General features: G+C 34.2%; 1 protein-coding gene across 7 annotated transcripts in view; it reads left to right on the top strand.

Annotated features, from left to right (window-relative positions):
• ARB2A (ARB2 cotranscriptional regulator A) overlaps positions 1–19,051 on the top strand; it is a 483,251-nt gene that overhangs the window by 242,488 nt on the left and 221,712 nt on the right. For all 7 annotated transcript variants that reach the window (XM_066381837.1, XM_066381841.1, XM_066381839.1 and 4 more), the window contains one exon: positions 13,107–13,226. In XM_066381837.1, the coding sequence (XP_066237934.1) occupies positions 13,107–13,226 (120 nt within the window). The remainder of the gene's footprint in view (positions 1–13,106; positions 13,227–19,051) is intronic.

Here is a 19,051-nt window from a genome sequence, read left to right as displayed (position 1 = left end):
TTTAGTTTTAGTGATTTTATCACATTGCTAATAGAAGTTATATGATTGTCCTACAATAATTTTGGAAAATGTTGGAATCCATGGGAGTCTGAAAAGACCAGAGTAACAGGCCTTTATTGAAAGGAAGAAAGGAATGCTACTGGGCACTTCTCTGGGGAGAAGGGCACCGGTACAGACTAAGAGGCGAATTTTATAGGGTTTGGGAGAGCCTGAGGGAGTACTGAGTCAGAATTTCTGGTATGTTCTTTTTATGGTTTTACGGTTTCGGCTTCCTGGAACGCTCCTTCTTGAGGAGGCTGACCAGCTTCTGGAAGTCTTCTGCCTCAGGGGCGATTGTCCAGCAAGTAAGTCAGGCAGCCAGGTGGGACAACAAAGGGCAGTTGGAAGTTCTGGTAAATTCATATATCTATCAGAAAAGTCTTCAGATATTTTTAAATAATATTTTTTAATAAAGCATTTAAATGCAAGTAAAAATTGAGGGCTTTTGCAAGGCATTATGAAGGTTAGAAGATTGGAGGGAGAGTTAAGGTAACTCGAGTTAAAAGTAGGGATTTACAATTTAAACTTCTGTGTGCTAATCCTGATTACACTAATTAGCTGTTCGAACTTGAACAAAGTACTGAACCTCTCTGTGCCTAATTCATACTGTGCGAACCGTAATAGTACCTATTTCACAGTGTGATTATGAGGATTGCATGAGTTAAAACATATCAAGTGCTTTATCAGAAGCTGGTAAGTTGTAACCACTCGATAAATGTTAGCACTATTATTACTGTAATAATTAATAATAAAATAAAGTCCCTGCCCTTATTTTTATATTGAGAATTTTGTATTTTAATTTATTCATTGTTTTCAATAGATATAAAAGTGATTAGTTTTCTTATATCTTACTTATAAGTAAATTAGGGTTTGTTAACATAGAAAATATTAACACTAGCATGGTTAAGTTCTTCTCTGTGTTTGTGATGCAGTAAACAAAATATTTGCCCTTGTTTTAAAATTATACCTGCTGAAAAAATTTACCAATTTATTTTATCAAAATATGTTAAATTTTGGCCCTGGCCGGTTGGCTCAGTGGTAGAGCATCGGCCTGGCGTGCGGGGGACCCGGGTTCGATTCCTGGCCAGGGCACATAGGAGAAGCGCCCATTTGCTTCTCCACCCCCCCCCCCTCCTTCCTCTCTGTCTCTCTCTCTTCCCCTCCCACAGCCAAGGCTCCATTGGAGCAAAGATGGCCCGGGCGCTGGGGATGGCTCCTTGGCCTCTGCCCCAGGCGCTAGAGTGGCTCTGGTCGAGGCAGAGCATCGCCCCCCGATGGGCAGAGTGTCACCCCTGGTGGGCATGCCGGGTGGATCCCGGTCGGGCGCATGCGGGAGTCTGTCTGACTGTCTCTCCCTGTTTCCAGCTTCAGAAAAATACAAAAAAAAATATGTTAAATTTTTAGTTTAATTATTTAGATGCTAAGAAATCTAGGTCTGCAGTATGCAAAGTAGTTTTTTTATGATAGAAACATTCCTTTTTTAAAAAAATTAAAAAATTTTAATGTTTATTTCACTGAGAGAAGAAGGGAGAGAGAGAAAGGAACATTGATCTGCTCCTGTATGTGCCCTCACCAGGGATCGAATCAAGAACCTCTGTGCTTTGGGGCGATGCTCTAACCAACTGAGCTATCTGGCCAGGGTGGGATAGAAACATTCTTAGATTTTAAAATTAATTCTTTTGCAGTAATTGGGACAAGTTAAAAGGTTTTTTTGGGGGGTATTTTTTTATTTTTATTTTTTTACTTATTTTTTTATTTTAGTGAGAGGAGGGAGGCAAAGACAGATTCCTGCATGCGCCCTGACTAGAACCCACCCAGTAAGCCCATTAGGGAGCGATGCTCTGACTATCTGGGACTCTTGTTCTGTTGAACCTAAGCCATTTTTTTTTTTAGTGCCTGAGGCAGAGGCCATGGAGCCATTCTCAGCACCTGAAGCCAACTTGCTGCTTTGGAGCCATGGCTGCAGGGGGGATGCAGGAGAGAGAGAGAGGTGAAAGGTGGAAGGGTGGAGAAGCAGATAGCACTTCTATGTTCCCTGACTGGGAATCGAACCCGGGACATCCACACACCAGGCTGATGCTCTGCCACTGAGCAAAGTAGCTAGGACCTGTGGGGGAGGAGTTAAGTTGAAGTATTTCAATAAATTTACTTCTACACAAATAGACAAAACTTCATGAAGAAGTATATTGTGCTAAGCCTTGTTTTTACTTTAGTAAATAATTGTTTAAAATCTTCATTAATAAGGAAATGCAGCCTGACCAGGTGGTGGCACAGTGGATAGAGCATCAGACTGGGATGCAGAGGACCCAGGTTCGAGACCCCGAGGTTGCCAACTTGAGCGCGGGCTCATCTGGTTTGAGTGAAAGCCCACCAGCTTGAATCCAAGGTTGCTGGTTCCAGAAGAGGTTACTCGGTCTGCTGAAGGCCCGCGGTCAAGGCACATATGAGAAAGCAATCAATGAACAACTAAGGTGTTGCAACATGCAACGAAAAACTAACGATTGATGCTCCTCATCTCTCTCTGTTCCTATCTGTCTGTCCCTGTCTATTCCTCTCTCTGACTCACTCTCTGTCTCTGTAAAATAAAATAAAAAATTAAAAAAATTTTAAAAAAAATAAGGAAATGCATATCAAAGTACTTATATTTATAACTATTAATTGACAAAATTTAATAAAAATTTGGAGTGGCTATAATACTATTGTTGCCTGGATGTAAAGAAAAGGTTTCTTACATAACATGATAGGAATGTGAGAGAACAATCTAGTAACATGAAATTTAAAAATATATAAACTTCTACTTACCTGCGGTGGCACAGTGGGTAAAAGCATCCACTTGGACCGCTGAGGTCGCCAGTTTGAAGCCCCAGGCTTGCCTAGTCAAGGCATATATGAGAGTTGATGCTTTCTGCTCCTCCCCCCCCTCCTCTTTCTAAAATAAATAAAAATAAAATAAAATAAAAATATATAAACTTCTCAATCCAACAGTGCTATTCCTGGGGGAATCTGTCTTATTGAAGTAAAAGTATTTATAATTCAATATAATAGCAACAGTTTAAAAATACAAATTGAAAGCAAAAATTTAATAGCTAGATTTAAAATCATAAAATAGAATAGACTTCTAATAAATGAATTCTAGAAGTGCTATTTTCATTTTTGAAGGCTAAAATATTACTTAAATTTAGATATTTTACAAGTTTAGGATATGCAAATTTGTTGGAATGAATTAGGTCTTAGAACAATACATAGGGATACTATTATAATATGTTTGAACTAATATTATACTTTTTCTTAGTATATTTCAAGATATTTTCAGAAGTTGGTTTATGAAAAAGTAAATAATCATTCCAAGTCTATATAACTGAGCTATATCTTTGTGGTATATCATGACAGAAATCAAACACCTAGTGTACTTGTTGCTGGGCTTCTTAGTTTGCATCAGTTCAAAATTCCTATAGGTTAGCGACTCAGATTCTTTTTGTTCCCAAAGTTTTTGCTCTATTTTTATCAGGAAAAGGTATCATTTTAGAGGTCTCCCAAGTTAACTTCCATATACAGATGACAAACATGAGCATCCAAGAAGGTAGCTAACTACTCAGTCCTAAAGCTCATCTAGTGGTACTGTCTGGATACGAATGGAATTCGTGTGTGTGTGTGTGTGTGTGTGTGTGTGTGTGTGTGTGTGTGTGTGTGTAAGAGAAAAAGAATATGCTGTGTCTGTTAGTTGTAAATCTTTTCATCTGGTTAACATGTGTCTTATAAAGCAGGGATATCACATCATAAGCATTTACATTTGATTTACTGATGTCCAACAATTGTCCTGCCTATACTAAAGCCTCCTCAAAGCCCCCAGGAAATATCTGCTTCCCTGAAGATTACCTCCCTTCCTCCTCCCCCAAAATTTCCATAACATATGTTATATAATGCCTTACTTTCATACAGCATACTGAAAATAATTAAACCTATTCTTGATGACCCAGTGTCAACATATAAGTTTTTTCTATGTATAGCTTTAGATATAGGTACAGATACTATAAAGCATACTTAGCCTTTTCGGTACCAATAGATGTATGTGCTGATATTTTTCTTTCTACCAGTCCAGTTTCATTTTAATCACTGATGAAAGTGTTTAACATTTGCAGTAGTACAGTATTTCGTGTAAAGGTTTATTGGTGCTACACCTACTGCTGGCATTGAGGTCTTATTGCCATCCAACAGGTAGATAGGTAATCCAGCTCCAAAATTTCTACGTTAGAGTCAGCTTTTTCAGACCACATTTTGGAACCAGCTGTCAGGTCAGATTTCCTGAGAGGCAGACTATGATGTAGCGATTAGCATGTAAGAGAAGTACGTGACTCGAGATTGGCCCTCACTGGGAGCAAACAGTCTTCCAGAGTTCTCCCGAGGGCTGGGGCACAGAGATCAGGCGCTTTTCTCCCCGGCACGAAGCAGTGATTGGAAGCTGTTACTCTCCAAAAAGAAAGTATAAACATGAGTATGACGATCTCTTAAATCAATAATAGGAGAAGAGGGATTTGGGGGCTCCTTGGCTACAAGAACTGTCAGCCATTTACACTCCCAGGAGATGGGAAATGAGTGCTTCAGTCTTGTGGGGGTGATGGTTTGAGATACAGTAATACTACAATCATTACTTCATAAATTTCTAAGTGACGAGAATGACATGTGCAACTTTTAGAAAACAAACTGCTCCATTTCACAAAGGTCTTTTTTCATGTGAACCTGGCCTACAGTATAAGCAACACTTGTCTTTTTATCTTCAAGTCCCTTAGCCGTTTCACCAAAGAGCAGCAAACCTTGGTTATGCTTATATAGAAGGAAGAATATTAAATGTGTTTTAACAAGACAGTATAAAGTAATTAGGATTACAGATGTGGAATCAGACTACCTCAGTTTGAATTTTGGCTCTACCATATACTAGCAGTTTCTTGAGTAAGTTTTTAAATCATTCTTTCCCCGTTTATCTGATTATGGGGATAATAGAAGTACCTACTTCATAGTGTTATTGTTGGAATAAAATTAATATCTGTAAATTATTTAGATTTGTGCCTGTCTCAGTATGTACGATACAAACATTATTATGACTGCACTGCGGATTGCACTAAGAGAAGAAAGACTAAGTTTCATTCAAGTTAATGGGATCATCAGTGTTTATTCAGTTGGCAATGCTCAAGAGCATAGTTTTCAAATCTAAGAATCCTACCAGCTCTGTCTCCATTCCAGGTTACACCCATTTTATGGCAATTATGGTCCAATAACAAAACATTTGGCACCATTTCTGAAAATAATGGGCCATAATTATTTGCTTATCCATTTTCTTACTGACTTCTCACTAGTTAGTTGTTTAAACTTTATATCCAAACAGATAAAAAGACAAGGTTTTATATTATCTCTGTATTACAGCCATTTGTTGTGTTAACATGTGCTTTAAAAGAAAAGGTAATATAGCATAGAATTTTAGATGTTAAAACCAGACAGACTTGCTTACAGTCTGGTGAGTTATATGACCTTGATAAAATAATTAATCTCTGTAAATTGGGACATTTAGCACATCTATGTCATAAAGTCATTTTAAAGATTAAATAAGAGAAAGCATGTAGCTAGTTCAAGTGGCTAGTGTCCTAGACAAGTTAGGGTGATAACTTAGGCTGGGACAGTAAGAGTGGAAATTAAGAGACGTTTATGGAATCCAGAAATAGTTGAGAGAATAAGCCGGATAAATATAAGAGATAGAGGAAGATGTCAAGAAAGACTTCCAGGCTTTCGGCTGATTGGGTGGAGGTACACTTATAAGATGACAAATTCTGAAGGAAGCACAGGTAATGGGGAGTTGGAAACAAATGCAGAGTTTACTTTTGGATATGTTAAACTTAAAATATCTGAAATTCAAACATACTTGATATAGTCCTGAATACAGATCCTCTTTCACTTGTATTAATTGTGGATGGGTTTTATTCATAACCATTTATAATGTACTAATACAGCCATATTGACAAGTAATGTAGCCTTGAATATATCATCAAGATGGATATCCGTCAATAATATTTTGACACCTGTAAGGTAGGAAAATATTTATAGTTTCAAGGTATCTCCAGTTTATAGATTTTTAAATCTATTTTCATTATGGTTAAGTTGAATCTTATGAAGTTGTCATTTTTAAGATTAAAAAATATCTAATATTGGTAATTTCATATGGTTCAATTTAATATTTAAAAATCAAATAATGGTTTTTTTTAAAATGTTTATTTCACTGAGAGAAGAAGGGAGAGAGAGAAAGGAACATTGATTTGCTCCTGTATGTGCCCTCACCAGGGATCGAATCAGTTTTATGCACTTATATATATTCCTTGTCCTTTAATCATTATTACACACACATGCATGTACTTTTAAAAAGATAACACATTTAAAATATACCAAAATGAAAATTTTAATCCAACTGGGTTAAAAAAAAATTACATCCCATGGGACATTATAAAATATATTTTAACTATAAGTGTTTTTATAAATATTTAGTTCTATTCTAATGTATATATTGCTCATGTACAAAGGAGTTTTAAATAACAGAATAATCTAAAAGTTTAAAGCTGAAGCATAAAGTCCTTCTGTGTGTCTTTCTGGATTAAGGCCATATGGTATTTGTATTTCATTTCTTCTGGAAGCATGCCCTACTGTCCAATTCCTAAAAATATAAATTTTCTTTCATCTTATACCTGTGGGTTGGTAGGGTGCAAGATGGTAACTTATATTTGCATCTTTATAAATCAATCCTACTTGGATATGTTCTTCCCATTTGGGTTTTATTGAGCTATATTTTACCTAATGAAAAGCCATAGCTTTTTAAAAAAACTTTTTATTTGTAAATTATTTCATGAAAAGGTAAAGATTTTATTAGTGTTCTTTTTCCAGTTGATATCTCCAGTGGTAGTATTAAGGGCAGCTGGTGTGGGGTGAGGGGTGTGTGTGTGTGTGTGTGTGTGTGTGTGTGTGTGTGTGTGACATATTTAATGATTGAAACTAGTGACATAGGTAAGTGTTACAGTAAAAAATGGTGGGTTTTATGTTTCATAAAGACCTTAGGAGAAATTCTTCTAGTGTAATCACAGAAAGAGCTATTTGACGTAAAAGAAAATAATCTTGAAGTGCAATTTTTAAAATTAGGCATTGTAAAAACCTTTAAATTTGTTAAATTTTTATTTTGCTTTTCCTAAAATCAGTTATAAGCTTAAAGTATGTATTATAGGAGCACACTTATTTTATAACTTTGTTGCAACAGGTAAGCTGAAGAAAAATCTGTCCGATTTGGCAGTGGTTCAGAAAATATGTGAACCTGTCACTGTAAGCAGTCTCAGAGGGTAAAATGCTTTACAGGAGCTAATTAACCTTAGAAAATAATTACACAAATATGCAAATGTTGTTTAGATAATTCCATGTGTTATCAGCTCAGGTAGTCCATCATAAATGCAGACCTTGCAATGCCTAGGTAGTTGAATCTGGCAGAGTTGATAAGGCTTTGGTTACTGCATCACTTCTGTTTGGCATTTAGCGATTCATGATGGCAAGAGTACATCAGGAAATTCAACCTGTACTCTGAATGCAGCTGAATTCCACAGTGTAAATATTCTATGCATTCTGCCACCAGCAAACTTTAATTAATGGATTTACTTAATTTCTTTTCATGCACTTTGTGCATTTGCATATTCTAAAATCATCCAGCTTGAAGTTACTCAATACAAGATGCACGCTAATGTGAAATTCATGGAGAAACCTGTAGAATAGATTTAGTATGTTTGCATTTCTGTAATTGAGTCATATTAGGAAGTCCTTTCTATTGAAATCTGTTTAGTCTCAAAATACACAGCTGGTCATATATACCTGCCGGATTATGGTTTATAAATATATAATGATTGTGGGCTGCGGGTTGGAATGACACAAATTTACGTTGGAACAGTGTCACCTCATTTATAAAACTGTGATTTTAGTAATGTAATATGTCAGGAATATGTATTAAAAACCTGTGCTACCATTGTTGTGTTTAACTGTTGTAGGAGACAGAAAATATTTGGCAGAATGTGTTACATCTTAAAGTGACAGGGACCTGGCTCTCTTAAACACTGTGAATAGTAAAAAGCCATCATTTTGTGAAAGCCTTGGGAAGTAGTCACATAACAGAAGCCAAGTTTTTTATAGCTGAAGTTTGTGTCCTTTATCACCTTTCTAAAAAATAATATTTTGAATAAAACGATTTGTTTATCACTAGTCCTTCAAAAAATGGAATTCACATAACATCATTAACTTTTGTTTGATGACTCAGGATAACCATTATTCCTGTCAGTTACTGTGCTATAATAGTGGTACTGCTCTTGTGTTTCTCAGAAATACACTGCTCACAAAAATTAGGGGATCAGGGAACATGCAGATACTCCCGTACTTTCAGCCTTTTGTACAGTGCATTTTCACCAATGAAACAAAAGTTGGCTTTGCATCTCATTTGCATAATTGAAAAACTTTCTTTGACTTGCTGTTTGCTTTTCTGATGTTCTTGTTTAATAAAAAAAATCAAATGCTTCTTTTTATCGCTTCATGTTTGTTTTGAAATATCCCCTAATTTTTGTGAGCAGTGTAGTAATCTCAGACTCTTGCGTTCTATGTGCTCTTCTAATTTGGGGTGGAGGGGTTCTGTTTCTTCAGTTATTATCAAACTTTCGGCTATGGATTCTCACTCTGAATTAAACCTATTGGAAACAACCCTCTTGATTTGCTTCTTATAAATGTACGGTGGGTCCAGACCAAATACTAGAATTTGTTCTATGAATGTGGAAAGACACTGCTCAGATGCTGTTTCTCCCCGAGAAGCCAATGGTAATCATTCAGTGCAATTTGATTTTTCATTTATTTGTTTTATTATAAAAAGCATGCACTTTGTAGAAATTTTGGGAGGTTCAGAAAAATGTAAAGAAACTAAAATAGAAAATATTCCCAATCTGCAGTCAGCTCTTTTTAATATTTTTTATTTCTTCTAGTCTTTTTTAAAACTTTTTCCAATAATGAATTATACCACATGTAAAATGGGATGAATTGCATGCCTAACCTTATGAACTCATTGAATATCTACATAATATTTTGTTAGGCAGATAATTAATTTACTTAAATATTTGTTTCTGCATTGCTGGACATTAAAGCTTTACCCAGATTGTTGCTTTTATAAGTGAAACAGTGATGAACATTTTTGACTGTCAATCATTTGCAACTTTCCAGATTATCAGAAGCTAGATTCCTAAATAGAGTTTAAATTCTTCTTTGTCTTAGTTTTTAAAACTTACGGTACTTTTTGTTTCATCAACGGTGTCATTGCAAATAGTGCTATTATTGTTAGTCACTTATTAAATGCCTGTAGTATACCTTGTATTTATAGTTTGATTATGAAAGAGTATCTACCTTCAAATTTGGTTTCAAAATGTTTCATTCTAGAAGGAAGAAGAAGTGACATGACAGATTAAAAAAATAACAGGATAGAAAAGAATTAATGAAATAGTACAATATTTAATTTAACCTATCATGACTAATAGAGCTGACAGGTAAACTTGAGCCAATAATATTTTGCAGTAGTTTTAAACATAGGCAGGATAATAATACATGTAAATAGATATAAATACTTTCCATATTTTTCTTATAAGATGTTTGTCAAAGGTTAACAAAATCCTTTTCCCATATGCATGAGAATCTGACCTTCAGTTATCTTTCTAGCTGTAAGTTCCTGAAAGCCTGATAAGATAGTGTCTTAAGTCCGGTTTCCCAGGTAACAGATTTTGAAGTTGCATATGTGAAGTTTGTTAGGGAGTTCCCTTGGGTCACACCTGTAGGGAAGTAAAAAAATAAAAAGAAATTAAAAGGCAGAGCTGAACTACCATACAGTCAAAACAAAGGCTTCATCTAAATCTTTGGTGATCTCTGCATCTGAAATGGATCTTCAGACATGTCCTGGCTTGAGGCAAGAGATAGGGCCTTTGTAGATTCACATTATCTCAGTCATTGGAAATAAAGTGCCTCAGAAGTGGGATTGTTAATTTAGACAAGATAGCTTTCTTTGGCTGAGAATAATTCCTAGACAGTGCCTCAGTGAAGGTATTAGCGGCCATTACTCACACAGCTCAGCAAATGATTGCCATACAACTAAAAGGGGTTCTGGGAAGCATACCACAGCATCCATTCTAAGTGGGTCGTTGCTAGGCAACATTGCTTATGGTAGAAAATTACTTCTGATTGGTAAACTGCATCTGGATTAGAAAGATGTAATAGACTGTAAATACCGTAGCTTTGATCTTCCCTGAGGGTAATAACTTGTAATTGGGTATATCCCTTACAGGCAGGAACCCTGGAAGTCATGCCTATGGGGTTATAGCAAGAGGTATTGGCTTCTGTGGGGGATAAGACTTTTAGTTCAGGATAACTAACTCGTCATCGCTTGCCCTCATTCCTGAGTTAACGCCCCCTGGCAAAAGATATAGCTCCTGGAAGGCTATGTGGTCTGCTGCAGGAACTCCTGTGAGGCCCCTACTTTAAACCAATGCCTAATGCTGCCCTGGTGGCAAACCATCGTTTCTACCCTGTATTTTTTAGGGTCAGTGGCTGCTAAATATGGCCTAAGTAGTCGGGTCATTGTTTAGTTGTGATTGCAGATGCCCCTTTAAATGGATATTGTAAACTTTCTTTATCAATTGGGTCTCAATTTTTAGAACACCTGTTTTAAAACCTAAAACTTAAGAATAATTTAATGATCTTAGAGTTAGGCTGAAATATTTAGTACTTGGGTCACAAGGGTACTTGAGGTTTCTTTTTCCTGCTGCTTGCAGGTCACTGTTACACAGATATTGCCTCCCCAGAGTCTGGAGGTAAAGTCTTAGCTATCATACTAACCTTTGAAAATGGTACTCTTTATATGTAAACAGTAGAAAGAACTGTTGGTTCTTAGCTCTCCTTTAGTCATTGATGGGTCATTTGGGCCTAGCTGGCAGTTTCTCTCGTATCCTATGAGTCACAGAAGTTTGGCTAAAATTTCCGTTGTAATAACTCATTCCATTCCTTCCTTTCCATTCGCTGTGCTATCACCCTGAGCAGTATGTATAATCTTTATCACTGTGGATTACTGAACATGCTACCTTGAAAGTACTTTTTGCCTTTAGGTTTTGTCTTATCTGAGCTGCATTACCTATGAGATCCCAGACTGAATTCCATCATAGAGTTTTGTGTAAGGTTGCATACTGTTAATGGATAAGCCAGATTTTCCTGAAGTATATATATTATGGTCCCAGAAAATAATAAGAAGGAAGGCTGGATGGAAAGATAGGCTAAAAGGGAAAGACTGGAAGAAATGAGACTAGTTAGGAATCTATTGTAAGAGGACCCAAACTGCAGTGGGAATGAAAAGGATGGGACCAGTAGGCTCTCAAGGAAAAATTGGTGACTATGAGAAGAAAGCAGGGAGAACTTCACTGAGGTCAGATCATATAAATTTATAATGGGCCCTCTGGACTTGATATCAAGACAAGCTATCAGAAGTAAAGAAAGTAATACTACCACCACCCCTTCTATCTTTATGTAACCCCTTCTTAAATTGCATACACATTAAAGATCAAGATAACGCTTACTTCTTACTATCCTTACACCTCCACTTCCAGCACAGAGCCTAATGAGGGCGGGAATAATCTAATCTCCTATATGTTTTTATTCTGTCCATGCATAGAAGAATATTTAGAACCATCACTGGTTTTTAAGATTGTTAGTTCTGCCATCTGTCGGCATGTAAAAACTGTTATTTCCCTTCCTGTTTTGTTTTTACATTTGTTTGTTTTGCTTTTGGTATTGGAAATGGGTTTGTTTTGCATTTTTTATTTTATTTTAAATTATAGTTTATTATTTTGTATTGGTTTCACATGTACAGCATAGTAGTTAGACAATCATATTCTTTAAAACTACACCCCCTTTCTCCTGATATTTCCAGTACATACCTGGCAACATACATAGTTATTGCAATATAGTTGACTATGTTCCCTATGCATTTCTTTGATTGTGAGATAAAACTAGAGAGACCAGGTATCTGGGTTTTGTCTGCATTGTTCCAGTTTAGACCTGTTCTCCCAGTACAATTACTGCTAAACTTCTGAGATGAAAAATATAAATATATTGTGTTCATTGTCTAATATCATGACATTCTTGAAGAATTAATCTTTTGGTGTTAAAGCTTCCAAGAAATATTTGTACAAAGCATTTTCATGATCTATTTTAGTTTTCTGATTAATATTATTTAGCTCTTTTAGTTTTTTCTTTTTCATGTTATTTAGGTTTTACCAAAATATATGTTAGCTATAGAAATAAATACAATAAATGAAGTTATTATGGAACTTCTGTGATTAAGGCAACATGCATTCATTTATTAAGGTTTAGCAATTTAGGAGAAATGTAAAATGACTTGGTTTTATATATTTAGGTTTTTCCCAGTACTAGAAGTAAAATTTGTATGGAAAATCTTATTTTTAAGTATATCTTTTAATATTTTAAAATATTTAGTATTTGTTGCTAATCTGCTAATTTTCAGCCTACAGAGATACTTAAAATCTTTGTAATTTGAATAATTTAGATGTACATATATATATAGTTTTAGATGTACATATAGAATTGTATCTGAATTTTTTAGTGTTACAGTTTTATCATAAGACCTCTATAATTTTCTGATATGAACAATTTAATAATTAAATTTAGATAATTTTAATTTCTCAGATCCAAAATTCAGTTTCCCCTCCAAGATGTGCTTATTTTAAATATTTTTTTCAGAAGATTATAGTAGCAGTTAAGTTTAGCAATATTTTAATAATGTTATATAATACTAATTTATTCTCTAATTTGAATTTTTAATATAATTCATTTGTATTATTATTTTGAATAAGCTATAATCATCTTATTTCTTATGCCACATAAGCAAGCACATAATTTAATTTTTATTACTATGATAATAATTCCGTCCAGTATGTAATTTCTGCTATTTGCTTTCTTCATAGGAAAACGGTTCTCCTGAAGAACATGCCCTCTATGTGTGGGACCACTTCATAGCCAAGGCTGCAGCTGAGAACGTTTTTTTTGTTGCTCACAGCTATGGAGGACTTGCTTTTGTTGAACTGGTAAGTGCACATTTAGCTCTATTTTTAATTCCCAAGCTCCTTATAGGTTTACTTTCTCCCTTTTTGTTGGTATTATCACTTTAAGTCACTTTACAATGAATGAAAATAATGTATTTTGAGTGAATAATTTTATGGTTTAAAAAAATATATACCTATTTATTTGGTAGAGCTTTTAAATGCTAACTAGAAAGCTTTTTGCCTGTTCCTTATTTATTACTTTTTAAAATTTCTAGCCCCAGTTTCTATACATTTAATGATATTTATTTTCTGTTTTATGTGTATATCATTGAACATATATTATCTGTAAGGTGTCAGAAATTTCAAGGTACCCTTTGAATAATTCAGAATATTTTGATAATCTTTACATGACTTTTTGTCTCCAAGGTAGCACTTAATCAGAATCTGCATAATTAAAACTATCAGAAAGTTTTTATTAATCTTCATCTATGTGGAATTTATTGCTTGACTATAAAAATCTTTGCATTTCAAAATAATCTGATCCTTAGAGTTAAGATTATATATACATGATAGAAAAATGATCAAGATTTCTGAATTTTGTCTGTATTATCTGAATGATTAACGAGATAATGTAATCGGTACTGAAAATGCTCTGATAAAGAATTTGTGCCTTCATGCCAGTAACCCCTTATGTCACAGGAAGTACCAGTGCTGCAATAAAATGATTAATTTTATTAACACGCATTTGAATTTTGTTTCACTTATTTATGCATTCATTGGTTGATTTTTTTACGTGCCCTGACCAGGGATTGAACCTACAACCTTGGTGTATCAGGACAACAGTCAACCAATTGAGTACCTGGCCAGGGTGATACATTTGATAATTTTTATAAATCCAGTAGCTTCAAGTGGACATTACACAGGCACAGCATTGGTTGTCTAAGTTTTGTTTCTAAACTTTGCTATGTATTTCTCTTTTCGTGGGAATTAAATAAATTTCCATGGCCTTTTCAACTTTCCTACACTTCATTGCTTACCCACGTAATTTAGCTGTTAAACTGGTTGTGACACCTGAAAATAATTTTGCTGACCTAAATTTATATATGCTCGGACTCCCTTAAGATATAGAAATAAGTTAAATCGTTTATTTCTTAAATTGATTTCACTTTTTAGAAATGACTTCTAATACCTTTAATTCTGTTGAATTTATTTTAATATATAATGGATATTTTAAGATAGCTAAGAAACTGGTATGAAGTACTTTTTAAAATGTGAATGTCATCTTTTAAATTATTCTTTTAGCCCTACAGCTACACACAAACATATAATGCGCATATATATATATATATATATATATATATATATATATAGCTTGTGTTTTCTTTGCATCCCACCAAATTACTTAAAACATGAAGTTTCATTGATATCTAGAGTAATAATGTAAAATATGTCTGAAAACCTACAAGACTAATCAAATTTAAGATTTCTGTAAAACATAAATTCCCGTTTGTTTTTTTTTTTTACTTTAAGACAGTTTATAAAGTTCTTTTGTACATCAAAAAATTGGAATTTAAGTGAATTTTGGACAGTTTTTAAAATGAACTTAAGATGCCATGTAACAGATGACCAGTGTATCAGTCCTATATTGCCTGTCCTTCTTGTCACACACTGGTGGATATTTCTCCACTTTTGTTCCCCTTTAATATAAAGCACAGAGATGTTTCAGAACAAGACTTGACTTCTGACCTTGAGGCTATTGGGGTCAGGGTCCTCAGGGCCTGTGAAATTATCACAAGCTGAGCTAAAGTTTTTCTCCATCACAGGAAGTAACCAGTAAGTAAGAAGTTAAAAAGGAGCTTTGTCAGAGAGACAAGATGGTCTCAGTAAGGGTCAGCTTCTGTAGTCTGCTGTCTCCGCAGGAGGTGCATGCCTGGGAGGAGGAATAGAATATAACCACTGACACATCACGTATCTGTCAGGCAACACCGGGCCTGAGGAGTCTATTTCATGTAATATACCTTGTTCAGGATTTAAGATATTAATGGCAATTATCTCAACTTCATGTCTTTGCTAGTGTTTGTGAAGTAACTTAGATGGGGGTATTTAATGGGGCATACTGTTGGTGGCAACTGAAGAAAATATGGTTCTGAACCTGGTATTATGGATTCCTCAAAAAAATAATTGTACTCCGGTAACTTTTATAGAAATTTTTGACATTTGATTAATATATATAAGGCCATTATGTTTCTATTTAATTTCAAAAGGATTTTTTAAAGATAGCATTGATAAAGAAAAAAGAATTGAAATATTTTCCAACCTTTTGCTTTTGTCTAAATCTGAATAATATTCTTACCTATTCTCTCCAATATTCTTGATGTTTAAAATGTTGACAGATATTCAATCTCTCTGGATATTTCAACATAACTGTAACATAGGAAATTGTTTTACATGGATTTAAAATTTTAATATTAACTTTATAAGAAAGTAAATATCTTACGTTATGGTTTAGTTTTTTGTCTCAATAATACATTATATACATCAGATATTAAATCCTTTGGATTTCAGTAAAGTTAAACTTTTTTAAAAGAGTCAAAGTTGTACTCCTGATGTAAACCACTCTACCTACACACATGCACATCTTAGGGAACAGTCCTCATTTGTAACGTCGTGTTTGAAGGTATGAAGATTGTTTTCCTACCATTTTCATACAAGTTTACATTCTTTTTTTTTTCAAGTCATAAATTTTAGTAAAATTTATTTTAAATATAAATTGTGTAGATAATACAGCTTCAGTAATATTACTAGTAGTGCTTATTGATTGGAAAATAGGTACTGGTCAGGACCTATTCTAAAATGAATCTTGCAATTTACTAAATTTAAATTGTTTTCAAGTATCATTTAAAATTAAATGTGCTGCTAGTAGAGATCTGAAAATAAATTACTTTTAAATTTAGAGCTTTTACAACTTGCTAATTGTTTTTGAAAGTTGAGAACATAATTTATAATTTTATTCTACCTTAAAGTATTAAATTTCTCCTGAAGAATGCATCATAGTTAAGAGATTTATTTTCAAAACCAATGTTCATTTTATGATAGTAAATCTTGGGTCTTGATCAGTCTAGCCTCATAAAGACAGTGTGCAGTTTACTGTAACATTAAGACAAGTGATACTAAAACCATGCCTCTCATTGTTTTTATTCTCATCATACAGTAACAGCTCTCAAGTTTCCAATTCTCTAAGCTTTCTGTGATCCTAATAAAAATAGATGTTGATAAGATAGCTCTGGTAGCAATTCCAACATTCAGTCATTAGAGGCAAATGGAAGGAACTACTTATTTTATGAATTGATAATCATTTTTTAAAAGTAACATATCTGCCCTTTGTTATCTTTCTGTGTATTAAAAATAGCACCAATATAAGAAAATAATACCAGCATATAAAATTACTGTTATAAAGCCATCATTTACAAAACCTTACATTTCTGTGATAGAAATTGTTTTATACAATGATAGAATTAGTAATCATAATCAGAATGCATTTACCATATTCATTCAGACAGACATCAACAAATAATGCAGCTTACTTTTGCCTTATATTGATTGTCAAGGTTTGAGCTTATTTGTTGGAAATTAGCTGTCATTAAAAAACAATGCAGTTTTGAGCTTTTTCGTCTTCTCTTTCACCAGCCACTTTGATGAAGTAATTTTATTAAAGCTTCTGTTGTTGGTCATTTCAGAGTGCTTTGCTCTTGTCTTCCCAGGTGATTGTTTGACAAAATCAAGCCGCTTTAAAATGTCTTTTAATTGGTAATGAGTTAGCTTTTCTAGTTCATAACCAGTTTCTAATCTCAGTTCACCTTACCTTTCCCATTTGCAGTGCTCAATCAGTTTGCATTCACATGCCTTTCCTTGGTCAAAATGAGTGCTGGTATTTTTTATAAAACACATTAAACAGTTGTAGTAAATATATTCTATTAGTTTATTGAATCATCTCAGCTGATATAAATTTAGTATTTTTCTAATTTTATTTCCTTTTATATGTACATGACCATCATTAAAAACATAGTTAGAAATGTCTGAAAACTGTTACTTTTGAAACTGTATCTGCCTGCTTTTGATTTTTTTTCCTCTACATGCTTGATTGGCACATCCCTTGTATGTGAATTAAAGGATGCTGGGAACTCTGCTTTCCTGGCATTGTTCCACGCTGGGCTCTAGCCTCCAGGCGGCCTTCGCCGACCTTCAGCAGCTGATAGAGGACTAGTTTTTGGACATAACTGTGAGGACTCTCACCCTCAATCTTATCTGAGTTGATCTTTTAAAATTGCCTAGAGTAAGATTTGGATTAACACTGAAGAGAAAATGGAATGGAGCTTAAAAATTAAAATGGAATGGAGCTAAAAAAATTAGTTTTTACCTTTGTTGACACTAGGTAACTATGACCTTAAAGAAGCATTAATTACATCTTGTCTACATAAACAAAATAAATTAGATATTGATAGGATGTCTGCTTAATGTGATCAGTGGGAGTAGCTAAAGGTTGGGCTCTTGGGAATTAAGAATTGAGGAAGTAAACCCAAGAAAAATTGAGCCATAATAATATCAAAGTAATTCAGGCCAAAACGCTTCTTAAAAACCTACTCTAAAGTTTAGGTAATCTTACAACATAATCAACAGTTCAAAGGCTATAGAAATGTTTACCTGAAACCTATGTACTCTTATTGATCAGTGTCACCCTGTTAAAGTTAAATTTCTAAATAAAAATTAAAAGGAAATGGAAAATAAATGTAATTCACTAAAAAGTTATTTTTAATATAACTTGAATTTCTCAGTTGGTTCTCTACATGCTACAAATAGCATGTTTACGCATGGGATGATTACAGCTTGTATGGGATGTTATCTTAATTTTCTAGTTTCATATGAAATCTGCTTACTTTTTCAAGGTATCTGTATGGTCTTTAAATAGAGGAATCAGAGGTTATATTCTTTTTGCCTCCGCTATTCATTTTTATTCCTGCCTTGCCCATCTTGTAGATATCTTCTTTTTCTCTTTTTTATATTGAGAAATTTTAAAAATATTTATTGTATTGATTTTAGAGACAGTGGAAGAGAGAGAGGAAGAGAAAGAGAGACAGGGACATGGAGCTGCTCTTGTATGTGCCCTGACCGGAGGTCAAACTGACAACCTCTGTACTTCAGGGCGATGTTCTAACCAACCGAGCTATCTGGCCAAGGCTAGATACCACCATCTTTTGATTGATTGTTGACAACACTAATTATAGGAGTTAGTTGCAAGAGTCTAACCAATGAAGGGTTTTACCAGCATAGAAGCAGTGGTAGTAGTAAGGAAGAAGCACACATTGGAGATGTTAAGGAGACTGGTTCTCATTGGTTAGTGACAATGGAGTGGGTAAAGCTGCATAAGAAAGAAGAGGGTATACTATCTCCTTCCCCAAACATGGCTACAGGAGCATATCACAGTGGATGTGAAGGGAATCCAAGCACAACAGATAAAGAGTAATGAACAGTGATTATGAAGATATATAGATATTTGGGGAAAATGTTTGCACATACTGGATATTTAGTAATTATAGTTAATAGAATAAATGAGATATCAAACCAGAATATTTTTTAAAAGTTATATATTACATATGTGATTTGGTAAGCTCCACAGGAATTACCTAAGTATTGAGGTTTGATTTTTCTTTAACTTTCATTCAGGTAATTTTTAATATGTACTAGGAGGCCACACTGTTTAAAAGAATGACTCGCTGTGTTAATGTTTATGTTAACTTAGCTCCTTTTGTCCCACATGTACCCAGCTGACACTTTTGTCAGGGTCTTCTTCTCTGAAATCTTTTCTTTCT

Source organism: Saccopteryx leptura, chromosome 4, assembly GCF_036850995.1.
Source record: "Saccopteryx leptura isolate mSacLep1 chromosome 4, mSacLep1_pri_phased_curated, whole genome shotgun sequence".
In the NCBI taxonomy this organism is placed as follows: Eukaryota; Metazoa; Chordata; class Mammalia; order Chiroptera; family Emballonuridae; genus Saccopteryx; species Saccopteryx leptura.
Note: the sequence above shows the minus strand (reverse complement) of the source record. Positions and strands in the feature narration are given on the sequence as shown.